The sequence below is a fragment of the Heterocephalus glaber genome, unplaced genomic scaffold (assembly GCF_053883595.1).
Source record: "Heterocephalus glaber isolate CG9 unplaced genomic scaffold, H.glaber_assembly_v1.0 deba00001097, whole genome shotgun sequence".
In the NCBI taxonomy this organism is placed as follows: Eukaryota; Metazoa; Chordata; class Mammalia; order Rodentia; family Bathyergidae; genus Heterocephalus; species Heterocephalus glaber.
In genome coordinates, this window is record NW_028258191.1 from 3,927,508 (window position 1) to 3,948,907 (window position 21,400).

Below are 21,400 nucleotides of genomic sequence, written 5' to 3' on the forward strand. Positions count from 1 at the left end.
TCCTACAAAGATCCTGCTGGGAGTTTGTCTCAGCATTAACTGTGATTACTGGACTTCTGCCTCTATGTATGGGAAACTGTATAAACTTGGCTTATGATTGAGTGTCAGGACTTTGAGCCTGATGAGCCCTCTGGTGTGAAAAGCCACGAGTCAGTGTGGAAACTGCCTTGAAACCCTATACACTGCAGTTATTTACAAGACTCAGCATGTCCTCTACCCATAAGCCAATCTAAGAGTGACTTTCCCTCAGTGAGGAAAGAGGGTGGGAAAGTGAGTGCAAGAATTGTATGTGTCCCAATTCATATGCTGAAACCCTGAGCCCAAGTGACAGTATCAGGAAATGGGGCCTTTGGGAAGGTGATTAGGTCATGAGGTAGAGCACCCAAGAATAGGATTAATAGGATTATATTAAAAAAAAAAAAAAAAGATCCCAGAAAAACATCTCTCCTCCTTTCCTCCATACGAAGACAAAGAAGTCAGGCTCAGAAAAGGAGCCCCACCACACTGGCATCCAGATCTTAAACTTTAGGCTCCAGAACTATGAAAAATAAATGTGTTGTTCATAAGCCATCCAGTCTAGAGTACTTGTTATAGCAGCCCCAAGACAGTGGAAAAAGGAAGAACCCTAGACAGAGGGCTACAAAGAGACTTTACTTGACCAGGAAGAATCAGGTGATTCCCAGTGCCTCTTCATAGTCATCTCTACGACGGTAGATACTGGCATTGATAAGTATAAGCCAACAGATAGGGCCCAAGATGGAAATGCTGTATAATCTCCCAGGAAGTGTTTGATAACTCTCCTTAATATTTAAGCAGCTCTATTATAAAGTGCTTTCCAATGATTATTTGATTTCCCATACTCCTACACTACGATTAGAGGGCAGTGGGCTAAATCTAATGCCAGTGTGGAAATGAAGTCATGAATCCTTGCTGTTAAACAACTTGACCACTGAGTCAGGTAGTCGATGCAAAGCTGACAGTCAGACCCAGGTCGCATAGTCCTTTCCCCTGTGGAATAACTCCTGAGCATCACTGCAGAGGGCTGACTCTCCAAAAGTATTGTTTCATGCACATCCTGGAAGAGGGTGCTGCAGGGCAAGGATGCTGGGGCTGGGCGTAGTGGGGTGTGGGCAGCCTGCTACCTCGGCACTGGCTGAAGGAGTTAGAGCCCTGCCACCTGGCCAGCATCTGCCACCAGCCCTTCCTTCTCAGCCTTCAGTAGCCCAGCAAAATGCCCTGACAGGAGAGGTGCAGGTAAAGGGAGCTTGTGCTACAGTGGGGGCGCTCAGGGAAGGAACACACTTCTTTCTCCACCCTCCCCATAGCTGTACTTGCACACGCATGTGTGGTATGATTGGCATGTTTGCTTTTTCTAAAACCTAAAGCTCTAAATGAGAACTGGTTAATCATTATGACAGGGCAGGAGGTGGGGAGGGGGGCAGCTGTTATCAACAGGGACCCATGAACAGCCTCCTCAAGGACTCACACATCCCTGGGGATGAGAGAACACACACCCAGTGCCACTTGGGTCATCCTTATGAGCCCCTTCAAATGGGCCAACAGAGTACTGAGAGCTTTTCACTTAAGAAGTGCAGGAATATTAGTTATATATTTTTAAATGCAGAGATAATGTTGTAAAGAGGAAAAAAACAACATAGATAATACCCTAAATTCTTATCACACACAGTTGGCAAACTGACAGCACTGACTGCTGCACTTCTTTTAAGAATGTTGTGTAGGAACAAGATTCTGACAAGGGCAGGCAGCTGTTCCTTTAGAAGCCTCGGAGTTCAGTACTACCAGACACCTTCCTTCATCATTCTTTCCTAGACAAATCTGACTGCTTAAAGCAACTCAAATATAAATACCTTAGATCCCTATGAAAAGTTATAAAGGTATAAAAATCCTTTATAAAAAGAGTTGTAAGACTTGCTCTGGATATATATATATATATATATATATATATATATATATATATATATATAAAATCAAGAGGCAGCATCACTCAGTGCTGAGGACACAAGCCTTAGGTCCAGACTGTGTGTTTAAATCTGGGCTCCTCCTCATGCCAGCTGTGAGACCTCAAGCAACCTACTTAACCTCTCTGTGCCCTTTCCTCACCTGTAGAAGGAAGATAATGGTGCCTACCTCATGGGGTTAGTAGAAGGATTAGATGGATTAATACATGTAAAGCACTTAAAACAGTGTCTGGCACACAGCCAGAATAGGCTCTCAAATTAATTGCTTACTGCAGCTTTCTGAGTATTTCAAGGTTCTGATGCTGTTAGATTTCGTCGGAGACAGGTTTGTCAGTTTCTCTGTTCCACTTACATTTTCTGAAAGGATAAAATTTTGCTCTGGGTAAATCTGATTGCAAAGCTGTACTGTGAGGATCGTGTGCAGTCTGGTCATGGGGAAGACTGAGGGTTGGCAAGCACTGAAGTGGAGAGGGATCCCCTAGGATTCTCAAACAGAAACTCCTTTTGCACAGGGGGGCAGAGCAGATGGAGAATTCCAGCCTTTGCCATCCAGGGCACTGCAAATAGAAAAACCTCAAACGGGTTATCTGCAAGTTTTAAGAGTTCCTTTGAGCCCAACTAACCGCACAGAAATTGGTGTTTTCTTTGCAGATTGGATGAAGAACCACCAAATGCCAAAAGGAAAGTAAAAATCCCATGGCTCAGGACGTCTTCTGTCAAAGGAAGCCACATTTTCACCTGATGTGTCACAGGATGCCTCTTACTTCTTTTGCTCAATGAATTACGAACCTAAGACAAATTACAAGACGTAGCCTGTCACAAGTGCCAGAATTAAACTTGCCACACACACGTCACCAGTAATTGCCTGTGCAGATTACTGCTTCCTTCCCACTTTGTCCCACTGGTGCTTCAGCTCTGTTCTTCCAAGGCAAAGCTCCAGCACAGTTCCGAGCTTGAAGAACAGGAAACCTCCAGGCAGACTGTGGAGCTGTGCTCGGAGACCTTTAGAGGTCATTTCCCACTGACACTGAAATGTGCTTTGGAATCTGCTCCTTTCAGAGGGCTGCTTTCCCATTTTAAATAAACAGGCTTCCACCTAAATATTCATCCACCATGTCTGGAGCTTACTGGGTAAGTAAGCTTTACACACGCTCCACCTTTAACAAGCTTTAACAAGCTCATCTGGAAACCACCTCCCCCGATTTCTTTGTAGAATAATTTCAAGAAAGATATAACATCATAAAATCACACCATCTCAGTACCCTCAGTTACACTTATTAACCATTCATTCAGCATCCATCCTTTCCATTTTTAATTGATTAAGGCAAAGAAGCTTACTGACTGGTTCTCACGCAACAATTAGGCAAACTGAAACTAGAACGAGGATGCTTTACATATATAATATTATGCACAGTCACACGATTCTAGTGACCCAAGGTAGGGAAGTCCCCTGGTTAAGAAATTTTAAAAAAAAGAAAGAAAGAAATTTAATTTTTTAAAAAATCCTGTGTGCTGCCATTGGTTACCCAAAGGCTTCACACTCTAGTGTCTTCCCATGATATCTCAGGCCTGAACCTTAATTCTAAGAATCAGTGGGTTAAGCAGGAATACACACACATGCCCCAGCCACTCTCAAAAGATGCCAGTAATCTTTCAACATACACAGGGCTTCAAAATCATTAGATGAGGGATGGCAATCCTCTGCAATCCACCATCAAAATAAGTGCCTTTCTCAAGCAGAAAGATATTCAGAAATTCAGCTAAAACAGTAGTCTACTGACCTTTAATCAATCATACTTTTAAAAAGTTAATGACACTTTAAAATCTGGAGCTAACTTTTCAGAGTTGAAGAAACAAATGTCAAATTCTTTTGGTTCTCAATGGAAAAAAGCATGTATTCAAGCAAAGTAAAAGAAAAACAGAGTACAGTTGACTTTGCTCATAATGCACACTGGAGCAGCTGCTCATTTGAAATAAACTCCTCTGAGGCCAGAAAACAGCTGATCCCAATGCAAGCACCCCTGCGTCTTAAATGAGAGAACATTAGGATGACTTGAATAAGGAAAAATGGACCGGCCAAAGTTTAATTGAGTTTTATTGTCCACTTTTTTTATTTTTCAAATTATACAACATGCATTCTGCCAGAGTATCCATACATCTTCATTTTAGAACCAAGGAGATAACCAAAATTTTCCACAGTCCAGGGGAGGGTTATTTCCAGGTATTTTATGACACATACTATGGTATCACATTGTTACTTGATACAAACTGCCATTCTCCCCCGAAAACCACCAAAACAAGTTTGTCCACAATTTTTTTTAAATGAAAGCTACTGTACAGATACATAAAACCCAGAGAACACATATCTGCAGTACACAGGACACGCTTTACAATCTAGACATATATAATTCTACAGAATGCCCTATTCCCCTTATATCTGCCCACAATGAAAAGTATTTAAAATTGATACACAATTTTTAAGAAAGTAAGTAGACTTCACAGATTGCTGCTCTCTTCGGTAGTTACCTGGCCTTTATTCAACATTTAAAAAAAAAAAAAAGATTTTAAATTGTCAGTTAAAATAAACAGTATTAGAAATATGGTTCCTTTAGTTTGCTCACTATAATCAGGATAATACAATGAAGTGAAATCTCCCCTACCCTCTGCAAATGAAAAACATTTCTAATATATCTTCTCTCTAGCGTCCAAATGACTCCTGCCCTGCTCAAATGTACACTTCAAAAGAGGGAACTGTTAAGAGCTTTCATTTGCTTTTGGTTATTTCTACAGGAAAGTGGAGCTGAATCCACTGAGTCCTGGTAATATCTTTGTTTTGTCTAGGTCAGGAAAATCATTTCTGTATGTGAACTTGAAGGCTTCACTAGATACTACATTCCAGACAACCATTTTTATTTCTTCATTTATTCCAATATTTCTATAAATTCTCATTTTCTTAATCACATTATTCTGTTTCCTTTAAAAGTCTTAACCACCCTTATTGTTCTGTCTACTACCTGCCATTCAACAAAAGCAAACTGCACAGCATTTAACAGGTGATATGTGTACACAGAATTCTCTAGTAATTGACCAAAATGCATTTGGCACTACTGTAATACATTCTGGATCCCAACCAAAAATCTTGATATCTCCAACAGCATTCCTCTAATTTAGCAAGCTACCATCTTGCAGGTAGACGTTATTTATATAAACCATCTGGCTATTCTCTGATAGCATCAAAGAATAAACTATCAAGAAGTGATATGAAATATAAAATTATTCAGAGGAGAAAAACACACATACAAACTAGCAAAAAGTAACATATAACAAAAATTTAACCAGACATGGGCTCAGAAATGTAGTTTTTATGTTGGTATGTGGAGCAATAGCGTTTAAAAAATGGAAAATGCATAAATGCAGCATTTTTAAAAAAGAATATGTGGTCCTGATATAAGAAGCAGCTTATTACACAAAGTAGTATTTGGGGATCCATTTGAATGAACTATATATTCTATTCTAATGATCTACCTACCCTTTAGTCACAGTGTAGGAAAATTAGATTAGAGGTCCTATATAAAGACTGAAGCTAGGTGAACTGACTGGCTGATCAGCAACTAGCAGAATTATCTTTAAAAGACATCAAAGCCAACTTTCTCTGTGAATAAAAGTAGAGTGGATTTTGTAAGGGCCTTGTAGAGATCAAGTAATATGGAACTATAAGTAAATGTTTCTTTTTGAAACATGAAAGGGCCAGCCAATTCTTCAGAAGTAGAAAAGGGGTACCCAGGGAGAAATGACTTTGGAATGAATCTAAAATAATCCATTTTATAATGGCTGTTAACAAAAGCCCCTCCTCCTTCTAAAAAAGAAAGAAAATTACCAACCTTTGTTCAATTAACGTACATAAAGTAATACAATTGCCTAATGGATAATAGTAAGTGGTATGTATTGACAATTACTTAATCAGCAACTCTCTCAGAGATTGTTTTAGCTTCCAAAGTCAGAGACAAACATATCACCAGCAAAGTTGAAGTCTGTGGCATGTTATTACCCAATAAGTCTTGCAAAACCTGCCCCGCAAGGACCCTTCTCTCAGACTGCAAATAAGTGCTTTACTTAGTGCCCAAGCAGTGATTGGGCAGACATGGCAACAAAATCAGGATGAAAAAAAATTAATGAAATTTGTCATCTGTATGGACTAAATACTTGAATAGAATTCATCCTTTTCATACTCCCCCAAAACAAAACACACATAGACAAAGTGCAACATTTAACAAATAAATTAAATCAAAGCAGCATTACTGTCAGAGAAATTTTATACAAGAATTTAAAAAGATAGTGCACAGTACTTTGTACTTTACACACACACATACACACACACACTTGAACTATCTTTGGCCCACATGGCCATGAGAAAACCCAAAGTCTCCCCTGGCATACACTTCACTCCAACGGTGACAGCTGCAGGTGACAGTGCCAGCTCACACATCTTGGGCATAACAGGATGGGTGCTTTCACCAGGACTGGTTGGGTTGTCACTGACTTACCCCAAAGTTTTGTCAAAACAAGTAGCAGCACACAAGATCAACTTACTTGGATCCTTGTCAGTTTCCCTGAAAACCTTAGTACTTGGAAATCAATCCTTTTAATATGCCCAATTGGGAGTAAAGGAATCAGCTTTAGATTCATATATTAGAATAATAATAGCTAAATGTAAAAAATCCATTTATACTGGTATCTTCTAATTATGCCTAGAAGAATATAAAGCCTATTTGGTGCCAAAGAGAATTCAAATAAAGTCTGCAATGATGGGTTAAAATGGCAACTTATTCATAGACAGGCACAAATTTTGTTTTGTACTTTCCCCCACAGGCTTTCTTTTTCAGCTGCTGGAAGGATGCTAGGTTTCTTTAGCAGTACCTCTTGAAGCTTAAGATGGTTGCCCAGACAAACAGGCCATCCCCAGTGCAGGCTCTGGAAGGATCAAGGAGAAAGAAGCAAGAAGGGGCAGCTCCATCTCCACTCATCCAACTTCGCAGCATTTTCAACACTTCTGAAGGAATGATGTTCAAACCAACCAGGCTGGCAGAGACTAGATGCCGCAGGTTCAATAGTAAGCAGCTTGGAGGTGAATTTTATGACTTTTTCCATTTACATAGATGTATTTGAATGAATAAATTCTACATTGCTATTGTCAGCTTGTTTTTCTGCCTTGCAGAAATCTGCTTTGCATTTTAACAGATGCCATATTAAAAGGGGTATTTTACAGATCCAAAGATGTGACCGGGATACTCAAAATGCTCCTTCGGGGTAATTTGTTTTCGGAAAAGTGTTCAGAATGAAAATTTTGATCCCTATAGCAGCACTTTTTTGTTCCCCAAAAATATAAAGTAATGTGTTTATTATACATGAAACCAGACAGTTGAGGCAGCATGTGATCACCCGCCTCACGGCACTTGGTTGTTCCCTCCAGGGAACGGCATGTCAGGGTGCTCCGATAGGACATGTACTGTCGCGTGCACTGCCAAATGAGGACGCCCCAGGGACAACCTGGAGATCCTCCAGTTCCCCCGAGGCAGAGTCCGTGGAGATGGTTCTGAATAGTGAGTAGATGTTCTGTAAACCTCTCCTTTCAATTTCTCAGAAAGAGAAAAGTCCAAGCACACATCTGTACAAACAGAAATTCTACAAAGCTCAAAATACCAGAAACTGGTGTACTGCAGATGACTGGGGTAAGCACGTGTAAAAGAAAATGGAAATGGGGGGGGGGGTAAAGGAATTGGTGGTTAACGTAGTCCTTGACGTGCTCTGTGGAGTCCTATCTGTTGAAAGAGAGCCAGAGAGAACATAGGAGTTAGAGAAGATGGTAGAAATTTACTCCTCAGAAATATTTTTTAAAATTCTAGAATTTTAGATTAGAGCTGTCTAAAACAAATAGAACACAAGTCATATATTTAATTTAGCACTGTCCACATTCAAAAGTGAAAGGAAACAGGTAAAGTTGATTTCAATAATATATTTTATGTAGCCCAACAGATTCAAATATTATCACTTCAACATGTAATCAATATTACATTTGTAGAGATTTTTACTTTCTACCCCTCCTAGAAGTGTTTACAACCTGGTTCTATTTTTCAGTTTCAGCTCATCTCAGGTGGGATTTAGCCACGCTTCCAGGGCTCACTGGACACGTGTAGCTAGTGGCTAACAATTGGACACCACAGCCTCCTGTGTCCTGGTTTTATGTATTTTGTCCTGACATAGTCTCAACATTTTATTCAGAAAGTCAGTACCCACTAAACTTATGGATATCTGGAGTAATACAATGCATGTTCTCAACTCTCAGGGATGATCAGACACCAGTGCTATTTGCCAGCATGTGGCCTCACCAGATAGGTCAGGCTTAGCTCCTGATCAGGCTCCCTACCAAGAGCTTCCCACTTCTGAAAGGCACACTTCACCCATGGAGTAAGGAGGTGCCCAGTAAGGCACTCCCTTTGACTTCACTCCACGCAGAGGCTCTGGTCAAGAGCAGGTTTCTAGGATCACAGTTTGGACCAGTCGTGACTCAGAGGCTGCTTCCAAGTGACCTTTTTCAGCCTTTGGACTGACTGCCACAAGTTCAATTTTCATGTGACACTAGAAAGTTGAATTTCCTTCCACCAGCTTGAGTGCCTGTGTCTGTCTGTATCTGTACTGTGAATTTCCTAAAGAACTCATTGTGTTTTGGGGGACAGTGGCAGGAGACACGCAGAGCACCTAGAACCTTGTGCTTGAGAAAGTAATGGAACTTCCTGGTGCAGAAAATACCTGATACTAAGAAAAAGCCAACTTTTAATTTAGAAAGAACTCCTTAACCTGATGCTTCATACTTTCTGTTTCACCTATAGAAGGCTTCTGTCCAAATTTGACGCTTAACTGTAGTAAATGTCTCAGATTCCTACTATAATACTCTCCCTCTATGTTTTTTTCTCTTCACTCTCTTGATTTATAATACTGTAAGAATCTTCACATATTTTGTATAAATAAGCAGGATATAAAATACTTAAAAGTAGAAAACTTCAGCCCCTGGAAAGGGGTTATAAAAGTAGATAAGGACAAAAGGAGAAATTAGAGACACGCATAGCTAAATGGATGCACACTGAGGTGATACTCTTAAGTGAAATAAACAAGACACACATGTGTAAATACCGAATAGTTTCTCTAGTGTGAGAAATTGAAAGTGTAAATAAGGACTAAAAGGTATAATAGATAATGTGAAATAGGAAGAAAAGGGGCAAAGGGGAGGGGAAAATGGGAGGGGTAGGGGAAAGGAAAGAAGGGAATGGAATTAATATGAGAAAATGAAAAAATGGAAACAAAGTCTTTGTAAATAGGGAGGGATGGAGGGGTTGAAGGGAGGGCAGGGGAAGGGGGAAAAAATAAGAACCAAGAGAGATGATGTAAAGGTGCAAATTTCCAATGATGAATGTCATTATATTGTGTACCTAAAATGTACCAATAAAAGGATATGCAAAAAAAAAGTAGATAAGGACAAAGTAGGTGAAAAAAGAGAAATTGAGTAGGAAAATGACAGAGAGAACAGCACGTTCTTAAGAATACCAACCCTTCTAGGGGCTGGGGATTTACTCAGTGGTGGCATGCCTGCCTCACAAGCACAAGGTCCTGAGTTCAATCCCCGGTACTGGAAAAAAAAAAAAAAAAAAGAATACCAACCCTTTCCCAACGCAAAAAATTATAAATATTCAGGGAAGTCATTTGGGAACCACCTTTCTCGCGCCAATAGTTCCATCCCCACAATTACAAAGCTCTTCAATTAAAAAGACTTTAAACAACCTTAAACAGTGATGCTCCTGTCATTTTTAAAGCCAGACAGAGAAAGACAGTCTTTGGGAAAAGCATGTTTAACGTTTAGCCATTCTGGTGAGAGCCTGTGCTTCTTCTTAGGTCCAGAAATGGAAAACCTAGAACCATGGTCGTAGCTGTCATTTAAAATCCATTTCAAGTGGAAAACCAATGGAAATGCATTTTGAATACCAGCACTGAATCCCCATTTTACTTCGTACACATTCATTTTCTGAGCCCAGTATCGCGCTAGGCAGAAGAAATGGTCTTGCTGCATGCCTGAGGCAGGGAGGTGCTGGGCACATACCTTACATTGTGAGTTTACGGCTTGACGCGGTTATTGCCGTCAACCCGTGTTGACACAGCAAGCATTAGACACACAAACTCCCCAGGGCGGCCTCAATAACTCCAGCAGACCACGAAGTGACACGATTTCCACCAAAGCCCTTCTCATTCAAATGCCACCACCCCCCGCCCCCACGTGCAAGACCCAGCATGCTTGGGCTAACAGTTAGAAAAACGTGGGGAGCCACACTCTTCTTAGTTTAGGCACCTCAAGGAGAGTGAGAAAGGAGACCTGGGATTGTGATATTTGCTAAATAAAAGAAAAAGGAGAGAGATTCCACCAATCTGGAGTCCTTTCTTTACTATGAGAGGTTATTCTTCTTCATCCTGAGTTTAGGGTCTTTACAGCCCTATCTTGGGTCTTTCCTGCAGGCCCAAAACTGGATTCAACTAAAATACTTCCATGCCTTTTCCTATCAGGATGCCCACTTCCTCAGAAAAATTCAGGAGGGAAAATGGACATACATTTTAAAGGTAAATGGTTTCACCCCAGGAGAAGCTATTTCTGACTGTTGCTATCGAAGAAAGGCTAAGAATCTTGAGAACACTTTACACCCAGTTCAGCTGATCCTCTCTTAGAGGGTTCGGAGAAGTCACCCACTTGCCTAATGGCAGGGGACTGGGCCCACTAGTTGACTAGCTCCAAGTCTCTGCCAAACTGGGGATGGTAATTCAGACTGGCAATGTGTGACCAGGTTTAGAAGGAAGTAAAATCACCTTTTCTTCAAAAACGTTGGGGAAGGCTGAAGAAAGAAGCTAATTATATAAGGGTTTTGCAAGAAGTGTTTAGAGATTCCAACCCTTCAGACTTTGCCTTTTGCAATTGCTTGCAGAGGATTTAAGCTTAATCCAAACAGTACATAGTTTTATCTTTTCTTTTGCCTTTCTACAGTTCAATCCCCATATTATAAGAATTACCATTTTTGCTTTACTGACCACCACTGCAAAGAAGTGGATTCATCTCCTTTAAGCTTTGGTGCAGTCTGCTAGGCAGGAACTGTTTGAGTTTCCCAGAATGTGACTCTGAGAAACATGAAATCGATAATTATTAACGCACAACTGCCTATTGTGCTGTAGACAAAGTTAGCAATTTTTTCTTCTAGGTGTTCATGAGTCCTCCCTTAGAACTTAGGATTCTAGATTCAAAATCCCAGGCCTCAGTAGTGCCCATCCAGTTATCTCTGTCCTCTAACCCTGCAGTCCCACTTCATCTATTATTTTTCTTTTGGGGGGCTGCTGAGGGTCAGACCCAGGCCCTTATGCATATTGGGCAAGCATTCTATCACTGAGCTACAATCCCAGGCCCCACTTCATCTAAAAAAGGTTTGTCTCCACATGCATGGTAGCATTAGTTAATATGCCAGTATGTATGAGGGAATAATTTTTGCCAGGAACTCTTCCAGGATCTGTTTTTCTCTTCTTCCACAACACCCTATTTCATTCCCAGACAAGCCTATGATGTCAGCACAGTGACCCTAACTTCTCCACACCACAGTCGCAGCTGGTCAGTCCCCAAGAATCTCGTCTGGAGTGGATGGCCAGGTTCCCCTTACACACACTTCTCTAAAATGACACACAACAGACAGACAATGCAGAGGCACCCAGGAGAATCCAACTGTCATCCATTAAGCCAGATAGCAATGAGGTTTACAAAAATGTACAACAATGCCATTCTCCTTGGGTTTTAAGTCATTTTTCATCAAAAATGGCATTTATGGTAACATTTAGGATGGGCTTCTTAGATTTTTTAAATGAGCCTGGCAATATTTTAGTTTTTTGATACATATGTGTAGGTATAACTCACAAGTATTAAAGCCCTTTGATGTCCTTGATCATTTTGAAGAGAATAAAGAGTCCTAATGCCAAAAACTTTGAGAGATGCTACAGAGAAGACCGGAGTCCTTGATCTGGGATCTATTACTAACAAGCTATGGGATCCCAAGGGCTCATCTCTCTCTTTTTTTTTTTTTGGTACTGGGGATCAAACTCAGGACCTTGCGCTTTCAAGGTAGGTGTCGGAACCACTGAGCTAAATCCCCGGCCCCCTCATCTCTTCTTTTAAAACACAGAATGAGGAGACTGGATGAGAGGATGCAGACAACAAAGACTAGCGCTGAGTGTTTGGCCTGGGCAGAGTCTAAGCTTTATGTAGGTGTTAACGTGTTCAGTCCTCACAGCGACCCTGCAAGTAGGTGCTGGCCATATTTTAGAGGAGGACCCTGAGGCAGAGAGACAAAGTAAATCACCCAGTGTGTGAGAGTCAGGCTTCAAAACCAGAGGCTGGCAACAACAGATCCTGAGCCCATAACCACCCAGCTACCTGGCCTAGACCCACACATCCTCCCTAAATGCATGCATTTGTAAGTTCACTGCTATCGCTAGGATTTTCTAACAGAGACAGCAAGATGAGTGGCTCAGGGGTTTGATGTGGACCACATGTGGCTGAAGGATCCACCAGGTCGCTGCTGTCAGTCAGGGTCCTTAGGCTTCACCGCTTCAGGGGGCTGCATCTGGTAGCTTCCCCTTGCCTGTCTTCCATGTGTGGTGTGCATAGAGGTCAACTAGTGCCTTTTAGGTAGATACAATATTTAACTGTGGTCAAGATGTCAAAACCAGGGAAAAGGTTGTGAATCCCAACACTGGTGCGAGAGAAGATGGAGTCAGACATTTATCAGAGAAAACCAGATGGAAAGATGGGGAGTGGATCCGAGAAGCAAACAGACAAGAGCATAAATGACTGAGTGCCAGCTTGGGAAGCTCAGCTTGAACCCAAAGACAGACCAAGGGCTGGCTGTTGTAGTGGTCAAGTGCTTAAGAAGGAAACACTCTTCTGCCTAGGGTGGAATGAAGAGAGCATGAAGGGGAGGGCTCAGGGTTCCAGGAAGGGGGGAACCTCCTCAGTTCAAAGATAGAGGAGCCAGTGTCCTAAGCAAGCCAAAAGTATAAGGCCTCAGCCAAGGGTTGTGAATGTGATGAAATGTCCAACAGTACTCAGAGTCAAGGGAATCTGAGAGTTAAGTGCTAGGTTAGAAAATATTGGATTTCCCCTCTCTGCTATACATCTGGAATTTACCCCTTTGGGTGTAGTGTGACTGGACTTTTAGGAAGAGAAAGTAATTTGTGCATTCCAAATAACTGGGCCCAGTAGGGCAGGCTGAAGACTGAATGTAGCAGGCACAAGGTGACACAGGCTCCAGGATTTTAGGCCCTCAGCCTCAGGTGACCAGTATAGCAGCAAAAGGAACAATGGAGAAAACCAGAGGAGCTTCATTATGTGCCTGATTCATCTTACGACTGAAGAAGTTAAAGATGTTATTTATAATAAGTAACAAATATATTCACAATAAAGATTCTGAAGCAGGACTGAAGAAGACAGCACCATGCTTTGGGGATAGTCACTGGTCCTGTGAGTGTCACAAGGATCAGAAACAGAAGCGTCACAGCTGAAGACCAGGGTCAGCCTTTGTGGCTATCAGCCTGGGGACCCTGCCACCACTGCACAAGTGGCTGCCCACATGGTTTTCTCTATGCTTCAAACTATGACAGCACAGCGGAAAACACTGATTTGCTTCTTCAGAAGTACTATTGGGGGCTGGGGATTTAGCTCAGTGGTTTCGCCGCCTGCCTCGCAAGCGCAAGGTCCTGAGTTCGATCCCCAGCACCAAAAACCAAAAAAAAAAGAAGTACTATCGGGGCCCTAAGCGAGCCCCTTTAGCTCTATCACTGTGATTTTCGAGATTATCTTATCAAAGTTTATCAAGACTTGGTTAAATGTTATGATTTCTTCTTTCTTTGTAGATACAGTTTTTGATAAAAGTATGCCTCAAAATATCAAAGCCTCGATCTGCATCAACACAGTGAGAGGCGGCTGGTGGCTCTGCTTCACTTCACAACATGTCCAGTTTTGAGTTTTTATTGCCTTGGAAATCTCAGGTACTAACATGTGCATTCTCGGTCATCTAGCTGACCTTGTGACCAGCATTCCCATGCACCAACAGCTCCACCTTTGCTTTTGCTACCACCGAGGTGGCATGACTCTTCAGTCATGGTCCCTTCTTAATCATCTTCAAGCTAAAGAGGAAAGAACCAGACTCAGCAGGAAAACGTGAGCTATCCAAGTGGAGACAGAGTGATGTGAAGGCATGCTGTGATTCTAAGGCAGTTTCAACAGAGAAAGAGCTCAGTCACGGCAGGTTACTCCGAAGTGGCACAGCCCACAGTCATTCTGCCCTTAGCTCAGTATTTTCAGTGAAAGACCATCTTTCCTCAAATTGTTTTAAGGTGAGTGCTTTGGATTTTTTTATTTGTGGTTTTAATTTAACCTAATTTCTAATATTTCTGACCTAATGGTTGTAGAGAATCTGTACAAAGGGAATGTGTACTATTTAAAATCTGCAAGTATTTAAATATTATAAGAAAATAATTTAAAATCAACTCTAGGGATCTGTGAGAATTTTATTCCTTAAAGTACTCTTTTTGCTACTCAAGTTGAAGACATAATGGCTTAAATACAGGAAAGCCAGAAAGAGAGGAAGAGAGAGAGGGAAAGAGAGAGGAAGGTGGAGAGAGAGGGAGAAGGAGAGGAAGGGAGCCCGGAGGAAGGAAGACCAGACCGCCTGAATTCTCACAGCGCCGTCTCAGCAACGCCCCCTGGCGCCATCTGGTGGACTCATGTGAGCAAGTCCCCGCTGGCTGGCCCAGGCCTTGCCAGGAAAGCAAGCAGATCTCCAGGGCTCTCAGAATCAGAGCTGGACAAATATTTACATGCGTGTCTACATTAAGTGTGGGGCCTCAAACAAGCAATCATCGCTGCCGGACAGGCCCATGCCAGGCCCTTCTCTGCTTGACACTGCAGCCCTGCCTCCCCTCCCTTCCCTCCCTCCCTCCCTCCCAATGACCTGGCTTCTTCCTTGCAGGAGAAAAGCAGCACTGAGATGCTGAGATACGCCTCAGGCCCCTGCAAACTCCACCTGCCGCCTCCCTGCACGTTCCTCCCTGCCTGCGCCTGTTGGCCGGATCACAGCCGTCAGCCTATCAATAAGCTGCCGTACATCTGGTGAAAGAAAGGCACTCAACTTCACCCCACTCCCCCATGTCTCTGCCCTTCCCCCAGTCAGACCCACAGGCGTGTGTGTACAGTCCCTGGCTCTACTTCCTCAGCACCACTCCGGTCCCTGCTGACTGGGCTTGCTGCACCCCTCGGTGCCCAAGGCTCCCACCCTCTGGCCTTCGCCAACCACCTGGTCCTCGTCACCATCTGACTCAAGCTCTGAGCTGACGACTCTACCTTCCGAGCATCTTCCCTGGGCCCCTGTGACCTCACATTCCTCTCCTCAGACCCCTTGGTAAGTGTCACCTCCTTACTCAGGCCTTGCCGTTTGCCAGTCCCAGGCCTGGTCTGACCACCACCATCACTGCCAATCCCCAACTGCCCTCTCTGCCTGTCTCTCCTTTCGGGAGGTTCCCTCCTCCAGACCTGAGGTCTTCGACACAGGCCACCACTCCTAACTGTCGAAGGCCTCTCAGCCCTGGCCTCTCTTCTGAGCTCCAAGCCCATGGGTTCAACACACCTAGCTGGTTGGAGAGCTCAGCTGAACATCAAAGAGACGTCATGTAATTAACCTGATAGAAACCAATGTTAGTCCCACAAAACTTGCCTATCACTCAATTTTCCCTGTCATGGTGAAAAAGTTACTAGTAGTCTGGTAATTGTTAGGGCCCAACCCCAGGGAAGGACTACCTTTGATTCTTTTCCTTCCTTCCTCCTCCTCCTTCTCTTTACAGTAACAGGGAAGCCCTAAGAGCAGACCCTAGCTCTGACACATGTGCCAACTATGACCACATTTGCCCTCTGCTGGCCCTCCCTCAAACAGTGTCCTCTAAAGCAGATCTCTACATAACCCTGACTTTTATTCAAACCCCACCCCCACCCTTTTCCTAGAGTCCAGTCCATAGAGGCCTGTTCAGTTATGAACAAAGTCACACCCACTCATGCCCCAAATCCTCAGTACCTCCTCCACACACCTAGATTACAATCAAAACTGCTCACCTCAACATCAAAGGCTTCATGGACCTGGGCCCAATCCCTTTTCAATGACTCTAACGATGACGGTCCACCCACTCACTGCTCTACCCTCATGCTGGAGCCAGCATCTGTGCCAGTCTACCCCACCTTGAAACACAGCGGGCCTAGTTCACACTCCCATGTCACCCTCTTCTGAAAGTGTGCCCATCTATTCCATCAACCCATTCTTACTTTCTTCAGAAGTTACCCTGCTCATTTTCTGTTTCCCCCAACAAACACACCACTGCATAAGAGCAGCCTTCTCTGGCTCATCCACTGTGGAACCAAGTACAGAACAGGTTCCAGGTGGCTGATCTCATTTGACAGACGAGGGAACCAAGGCTGCAAAAAATCAAACAACTTGCCCAGTGTCACATAGGAGTCAAACACCAAGGCCAGGGTGGGATCCTAGGTCGGGCCAATTACAAATCACATGATCTTAGCTTGCTGGACCATACTGTCCCCTGTCCAGCTCTGGGGCTTGAAAAAGATCCCCCCCTTGCCCTGGGGCAGCTACCATGGATTTGATCCAGATGAGATCAAAGCGAGCATTGCCATGGGCTCTTTTGAATTTTACATGTTGGCATCTGTAGTGGCTTTGAAACCTTGAGCATAAACCAGAAGACTCATGGTAACTGTGCTCCTTGAACCCTGAGGTGAAGCAGAAGGAAATCCCAAGATCTCCAGATGCCAGCCAAGCAAGAACATTTCGCTCTAGCTGCGAACAGGGGCTTGGAAGAGTCAGCAGTCAGTTTCACCTCTGCCAGGGAAGATACTTCAGAACAAGGGTCCCCAAGGTCAGGAAGGGTAATCTCACAAAGTTTTTGCTTCATCTAACCACTGAATTATGTATTTTTAAAAATTCAGTGTGTCTTCACTTCACTTCCAATTAGAATTCCCTGCTCCCTTGGGTACTCTTTTTTTTTTTTTTTTAACCTCTGCTGACAAATTCCCAGCCATTCCTTAAAAAGAGTCAGTGTTCTTCCTCGTAACTTTTAGATAAATGATAGTATCTTTAAAAGCCCCTATATCTGCTCATAGCACCAGATAGGATGCTCATTTAGATATGGGCCTCCCTACTCAGGAGTTAAAATCTACTGCTATAGAGACTAAAAACTACTTTGTAACAACTATACGAATTGAAGGATATGAAAGTGTGAGGTAAAAAGAAATAAATATTTTGTGAGGGACCCTGGTTCCTAAACTCCTGAAGTCCTTGCAATCTCTTTTTTTAAACAGTGAGTGAAATGTATGTGCTAATGAGATGACTAATGGCTGGGCGCTCCTAAATAATCTCAGACTGGGAGCTGGTTGCCAAAGCAACCATGTGATGGGAAGATTGAAATTTGTAGTCCCCACCCCTCTCTCCCACCTCCTACTCTCCAGGGAAGGAACTTAAGGTTCAGATTGTCATCAAAAGCCAGTGTTTCATCAGTCGTGCCATGTAATGAAACCTCCATAAAACCCAAAGGCCTGGATCTGGGGATTCCTGATTGCTAGCCACATGGGGTGCCTGGCAGATAATGCAGAAGGCATGGAAGCACTACATACACACACAAGTCACAGCCTAGGGCTTACAAGTTGGCGTTTGAAGTAGAAAGCAGTCTTTTGGACTAAGCCCTTAACCTGTAGGCTCTGAGGCTGTCTCTAGGTAGATACTGTTAGACCTAAATTAAATTAGAGAATGCCAGCTGGTGTGGTAGTAAACACCTGTAATCCCAGCACTTGGAAGCCTGGGCCAAGCAGATCACTGCATGTTGGAGGCCAGCCTGAATTACACAGTGAGATCCTATCTCAAAAAAAACCCAACTAAACAAACAAATGAATAAATTAGAGGGTGCCAGGGTGACATCTCCTAGGGAACCCGGTGTCAGCAGTGTTGAGTGGTTGTGAGAATGTGAGAAACACATAGGTTTTTCCTAGTTCTAGTAAGAGAGAATATAAACAAACATTTATTAGCCAATTACTCTGCACCAAGTTCTGCTCTGCTCAGCTACTCTAGCAACCAGGAGTTTCACTGAGCTCTTGCTATATGCCATGCAGCTTAGAAGAACCTCATTTAAGCCTTGCATCAGTGCCGATGATCCAGGTTAAAGATTCCCATTTCACCGATGATGAAACAGATTCCGAGGTTAAATAACTTGAAGAAAGTAGAAGATCTGACACTTGAAATCCCAGTCTGCTGTCCAACCTCAGTCCCCTCAGCCACACTGCCATCCTAATGTATTTATTTTGTTACACTGTGATAAAAGCATCTAGCTATAGGAGCTGGGTGTGTGATGTACATTAAGGAGTGGCCAATTGTAGGTAAAATAATTGAACACTTTGAGTAACGAAAGAATTGCCATAGTGGCAATTACTTCAGAGTGACTGTTACTTCAGAGGTCTTAAAAGTCTCCCCAGAAGAATTGATTTTTCCATGTTTGGTATGAGAAGAGCCCATAGTAGCAAATAGTAGCCAACACTTTGTTGCATGTACCCTACATGAAAATGTAGGTGTGGCAGATCTTCACTGGATCCCATGAGCAAGGTGACTATCCACTGCGCAGCCTCTGGACTCAAGAATCCCTGGACCTTATATTTATTAGAAATTGGATGGGAGCCTGGCACTCTCCCTGTCTGTGTGCCTTCATCAAATGAGGTGATGTATACATCACATGCAGCCCAGTACTGCTGCACAGCAGGTGTTTGTAAATGCAGTGTGCTGGTTGTCCACTCCAATCACCCATTTCCTTGTCCTCAGTTAAACAGCACTGCTTTCCTTTGGGGCCATGGTGTGCCCCACTGAAAGGCTGCCTCTTCCCATCTCCCCTTCAGCAAGATGAGGCCATGTGCCTTTCTGCTGACCAGAGTGACACAGACACCAGCTTTTATGGGGCATTTGAGATGATCACTTAAAGGATGTTGATTCATCTGGGAGGACTGCTTTTGTCCCTTTCCTGCTTCCTTTGAAGGTGATCCTCCTGCAACTCAAACTGTAGTAGTATGAGGACTGAAACTAGTCGAAGTCAATTTTGTGACCATGGGGTGAGCTCGAGGAGACACGGCCTGTGCTGAGGACAGTGAGCCTGAAGGTAAGAGATGCTTTTTTTTCACTGCAGAGCTCTTTTACAATCATTAGCAGACAATCCTCAAATTTCCTTTACATGAGAAACTTCCATCCCATGGAAGCCGCAGTTACTATAAGGAGAGCAGGTCTCAGACTTTGGTGGAGGGTGAAACTACCCACAGTTCTTCGTAAAAAGACAAACGCCCAGGTCCTAGTCTACGCTAAGGAGCCTCACTCTCATACCTGAGGATGCTGTTGTCCAAAGTGGGTTTTTGTGTTTGTTTTTTGGTGCTAGAGGCTGAACCCAGATCTTTACGCATGTTAAGCATGTGCTCTACCACTGAGCTACATCTCCAGCCCCTACAGAAGTTTGGGAACCACTGCTTTTAGGCTTTTCTCTTCTTAGCTGCCCAACATGATCTTACATAATCTTCAGGTATCAGCCTCGAGACTGACAACATGCAGTCAAAAGCAGCTGTAAACATCAACCTCATTTTATTTCAGGAGAGGTTGGATCTGAATGGGGTAGCCCACTGCCAGGACATTTCCCAGTTACCCACCTAGGACATGACAGGTGCTGGTGGACATGATGCCTACTGCAGCCTGCCTTGGCCTGCCCTTACGTTCACCTTCTTACTCTGACAGAAAGGAATGCATGAGAAATCAGTGTGAAGTGAGCTTCCCTAGCCAAGGCTTGGAGTCTGAGGTCAGTGCTTCGAGCCGTGCTCTCCTTTACGAAGGCAGAGTCGTTGTTTTCCTACACAAAGTTTTCTGGCCACCTACTGTCTTTGTGTCACCCAACCAGAAACCACTTTTCTCTATTTTTTGATAAAGCACAGGCTGAGAGCTCCCCTTTTCCTCTTCTCTAAAGCGTATCATTTCTTTTCTTTAGGGTGATGCTGGCCATGTGGGTTGCAGGAGAGAGGCTTACAGACCAGCATCTCAAAACCCCACTTGTGGCCAAATAGTAATTATAAGAAATGGCTATTATCTAGCTCTTTTTATATTCAACTCCTGAGATTTAAAGCCATCTCCCCCTCCCATGTGTCTTGGATGAACTTGTGCAGTTGACAAACAGGTGATGCCCTGTCGGAGGTCAGCTACTACAGAAGGGAGTCCCACAGACAAAAGAAAGCTCGAGTGCGTCATTCACTACACCTCTCCTGTTCCTGGAGGCAATTAGGCCAGGCCTGGCCCAGGGGACTAAGGGCCCCAGGTGGCTCCACTAGAAAATCCCAGGGCTCTAAACTGAGATGAGGCCAGGCCCAGGTCTCTGCTCACCCGGACCTAGGCCTGTCCTGCAGTATAACTGAACTTCTCTCTATTAAATGTCACATGCATGTGGCTGACATGGCCAAGCTGGGGCTCAGGGAAGGCAATGAGGCTCTCCCTCCAAATATGCCCCAAGGCTGCTCCAAAGAGAAACCACCCCAGACACCAGGCACTCACCCTGTTTTTACTTCTGGTAGTGAGCAGAGTTTGAAGATCCACCTCCTCCTCCTCCTCCTCCTCGGATGGCATGAACCGCTGTTGGAGATGAGGCTGGGTGGTGTCCTGGGCGAATGGGCTTGGCTGCATCCAGCACAAAGGAGAGGAAACAAATAGTCACCAAAAGCTGGAACGGTCACTCCGATACCTATGGCTGATGGGTCTATCGACATGATGATCACATCCACCACCAGGCCTTTCTGAAAAGGGGGGTTTGGCCTCCTACCAGTACAGTCAGTGACTCCAGGATATCCAGACAGTTACAGGACAGAGAGCTTAGGCATCAGTCAGCATATCTTTAAATAATAAAATAAAATTAGAGACAAAGGACTTTCCTTTTTCGGTGAGGTAGGGCCATAGTTTCCCCAATGATTTCATAGGGATCTGTGTAGTCCCTGAAATTAGGTGCAGAATTCTAAAGGCACTGTGTTTCTCTGGGGAGAGGGTCCACAGTTTTCAGTAGATTCTCAAAGGATATGAAATCCAATAAATGTAATGAATCACTAAGGGATTTTAAAATGAGAAACTTGAAGTTGCCGATTGGCAATACATCTTGCACAATATCTGGTGAGAAATAACATGCCATGTTAGTAGAGATGTTTCAATTTTATAACGCTCTTTACAGATTGTCCC

The 21,400-nt window shown here is 43.5% G+C and overlaps 1 protein-coding gene across 1 annotated transcript in view; it reads right to left on the reverse strand.

Annotated features, from left to right (window-relative positions):
* Nucleotides 1-4,056: 4,056 nt before the first annotated feature.
* Kif5c (kinesin family member 5C) overlaps nt 4,057-21,400 on the reverse strand; it is a 169,138-nt gene continuing 151,794 nt past the window's right edge. The window contains exons 25-26 of the mRNA XM_004869993.4: nt 20,729-20,851; nt 4,057-7,798 (exon numbers count right to left, since the gene is read on the reverse strand). Of these exons, the coding sequence (XP_004870050.1) occupies nt 20,736-20,851 (116 nt within the window). The 3' untranslated portion in view covers nt 4,057-7,798; nt 20,729-20,735. The remainder of the gene's footprint in view (nt 7,799-20,728; nt 20,852-21,400) is intronic.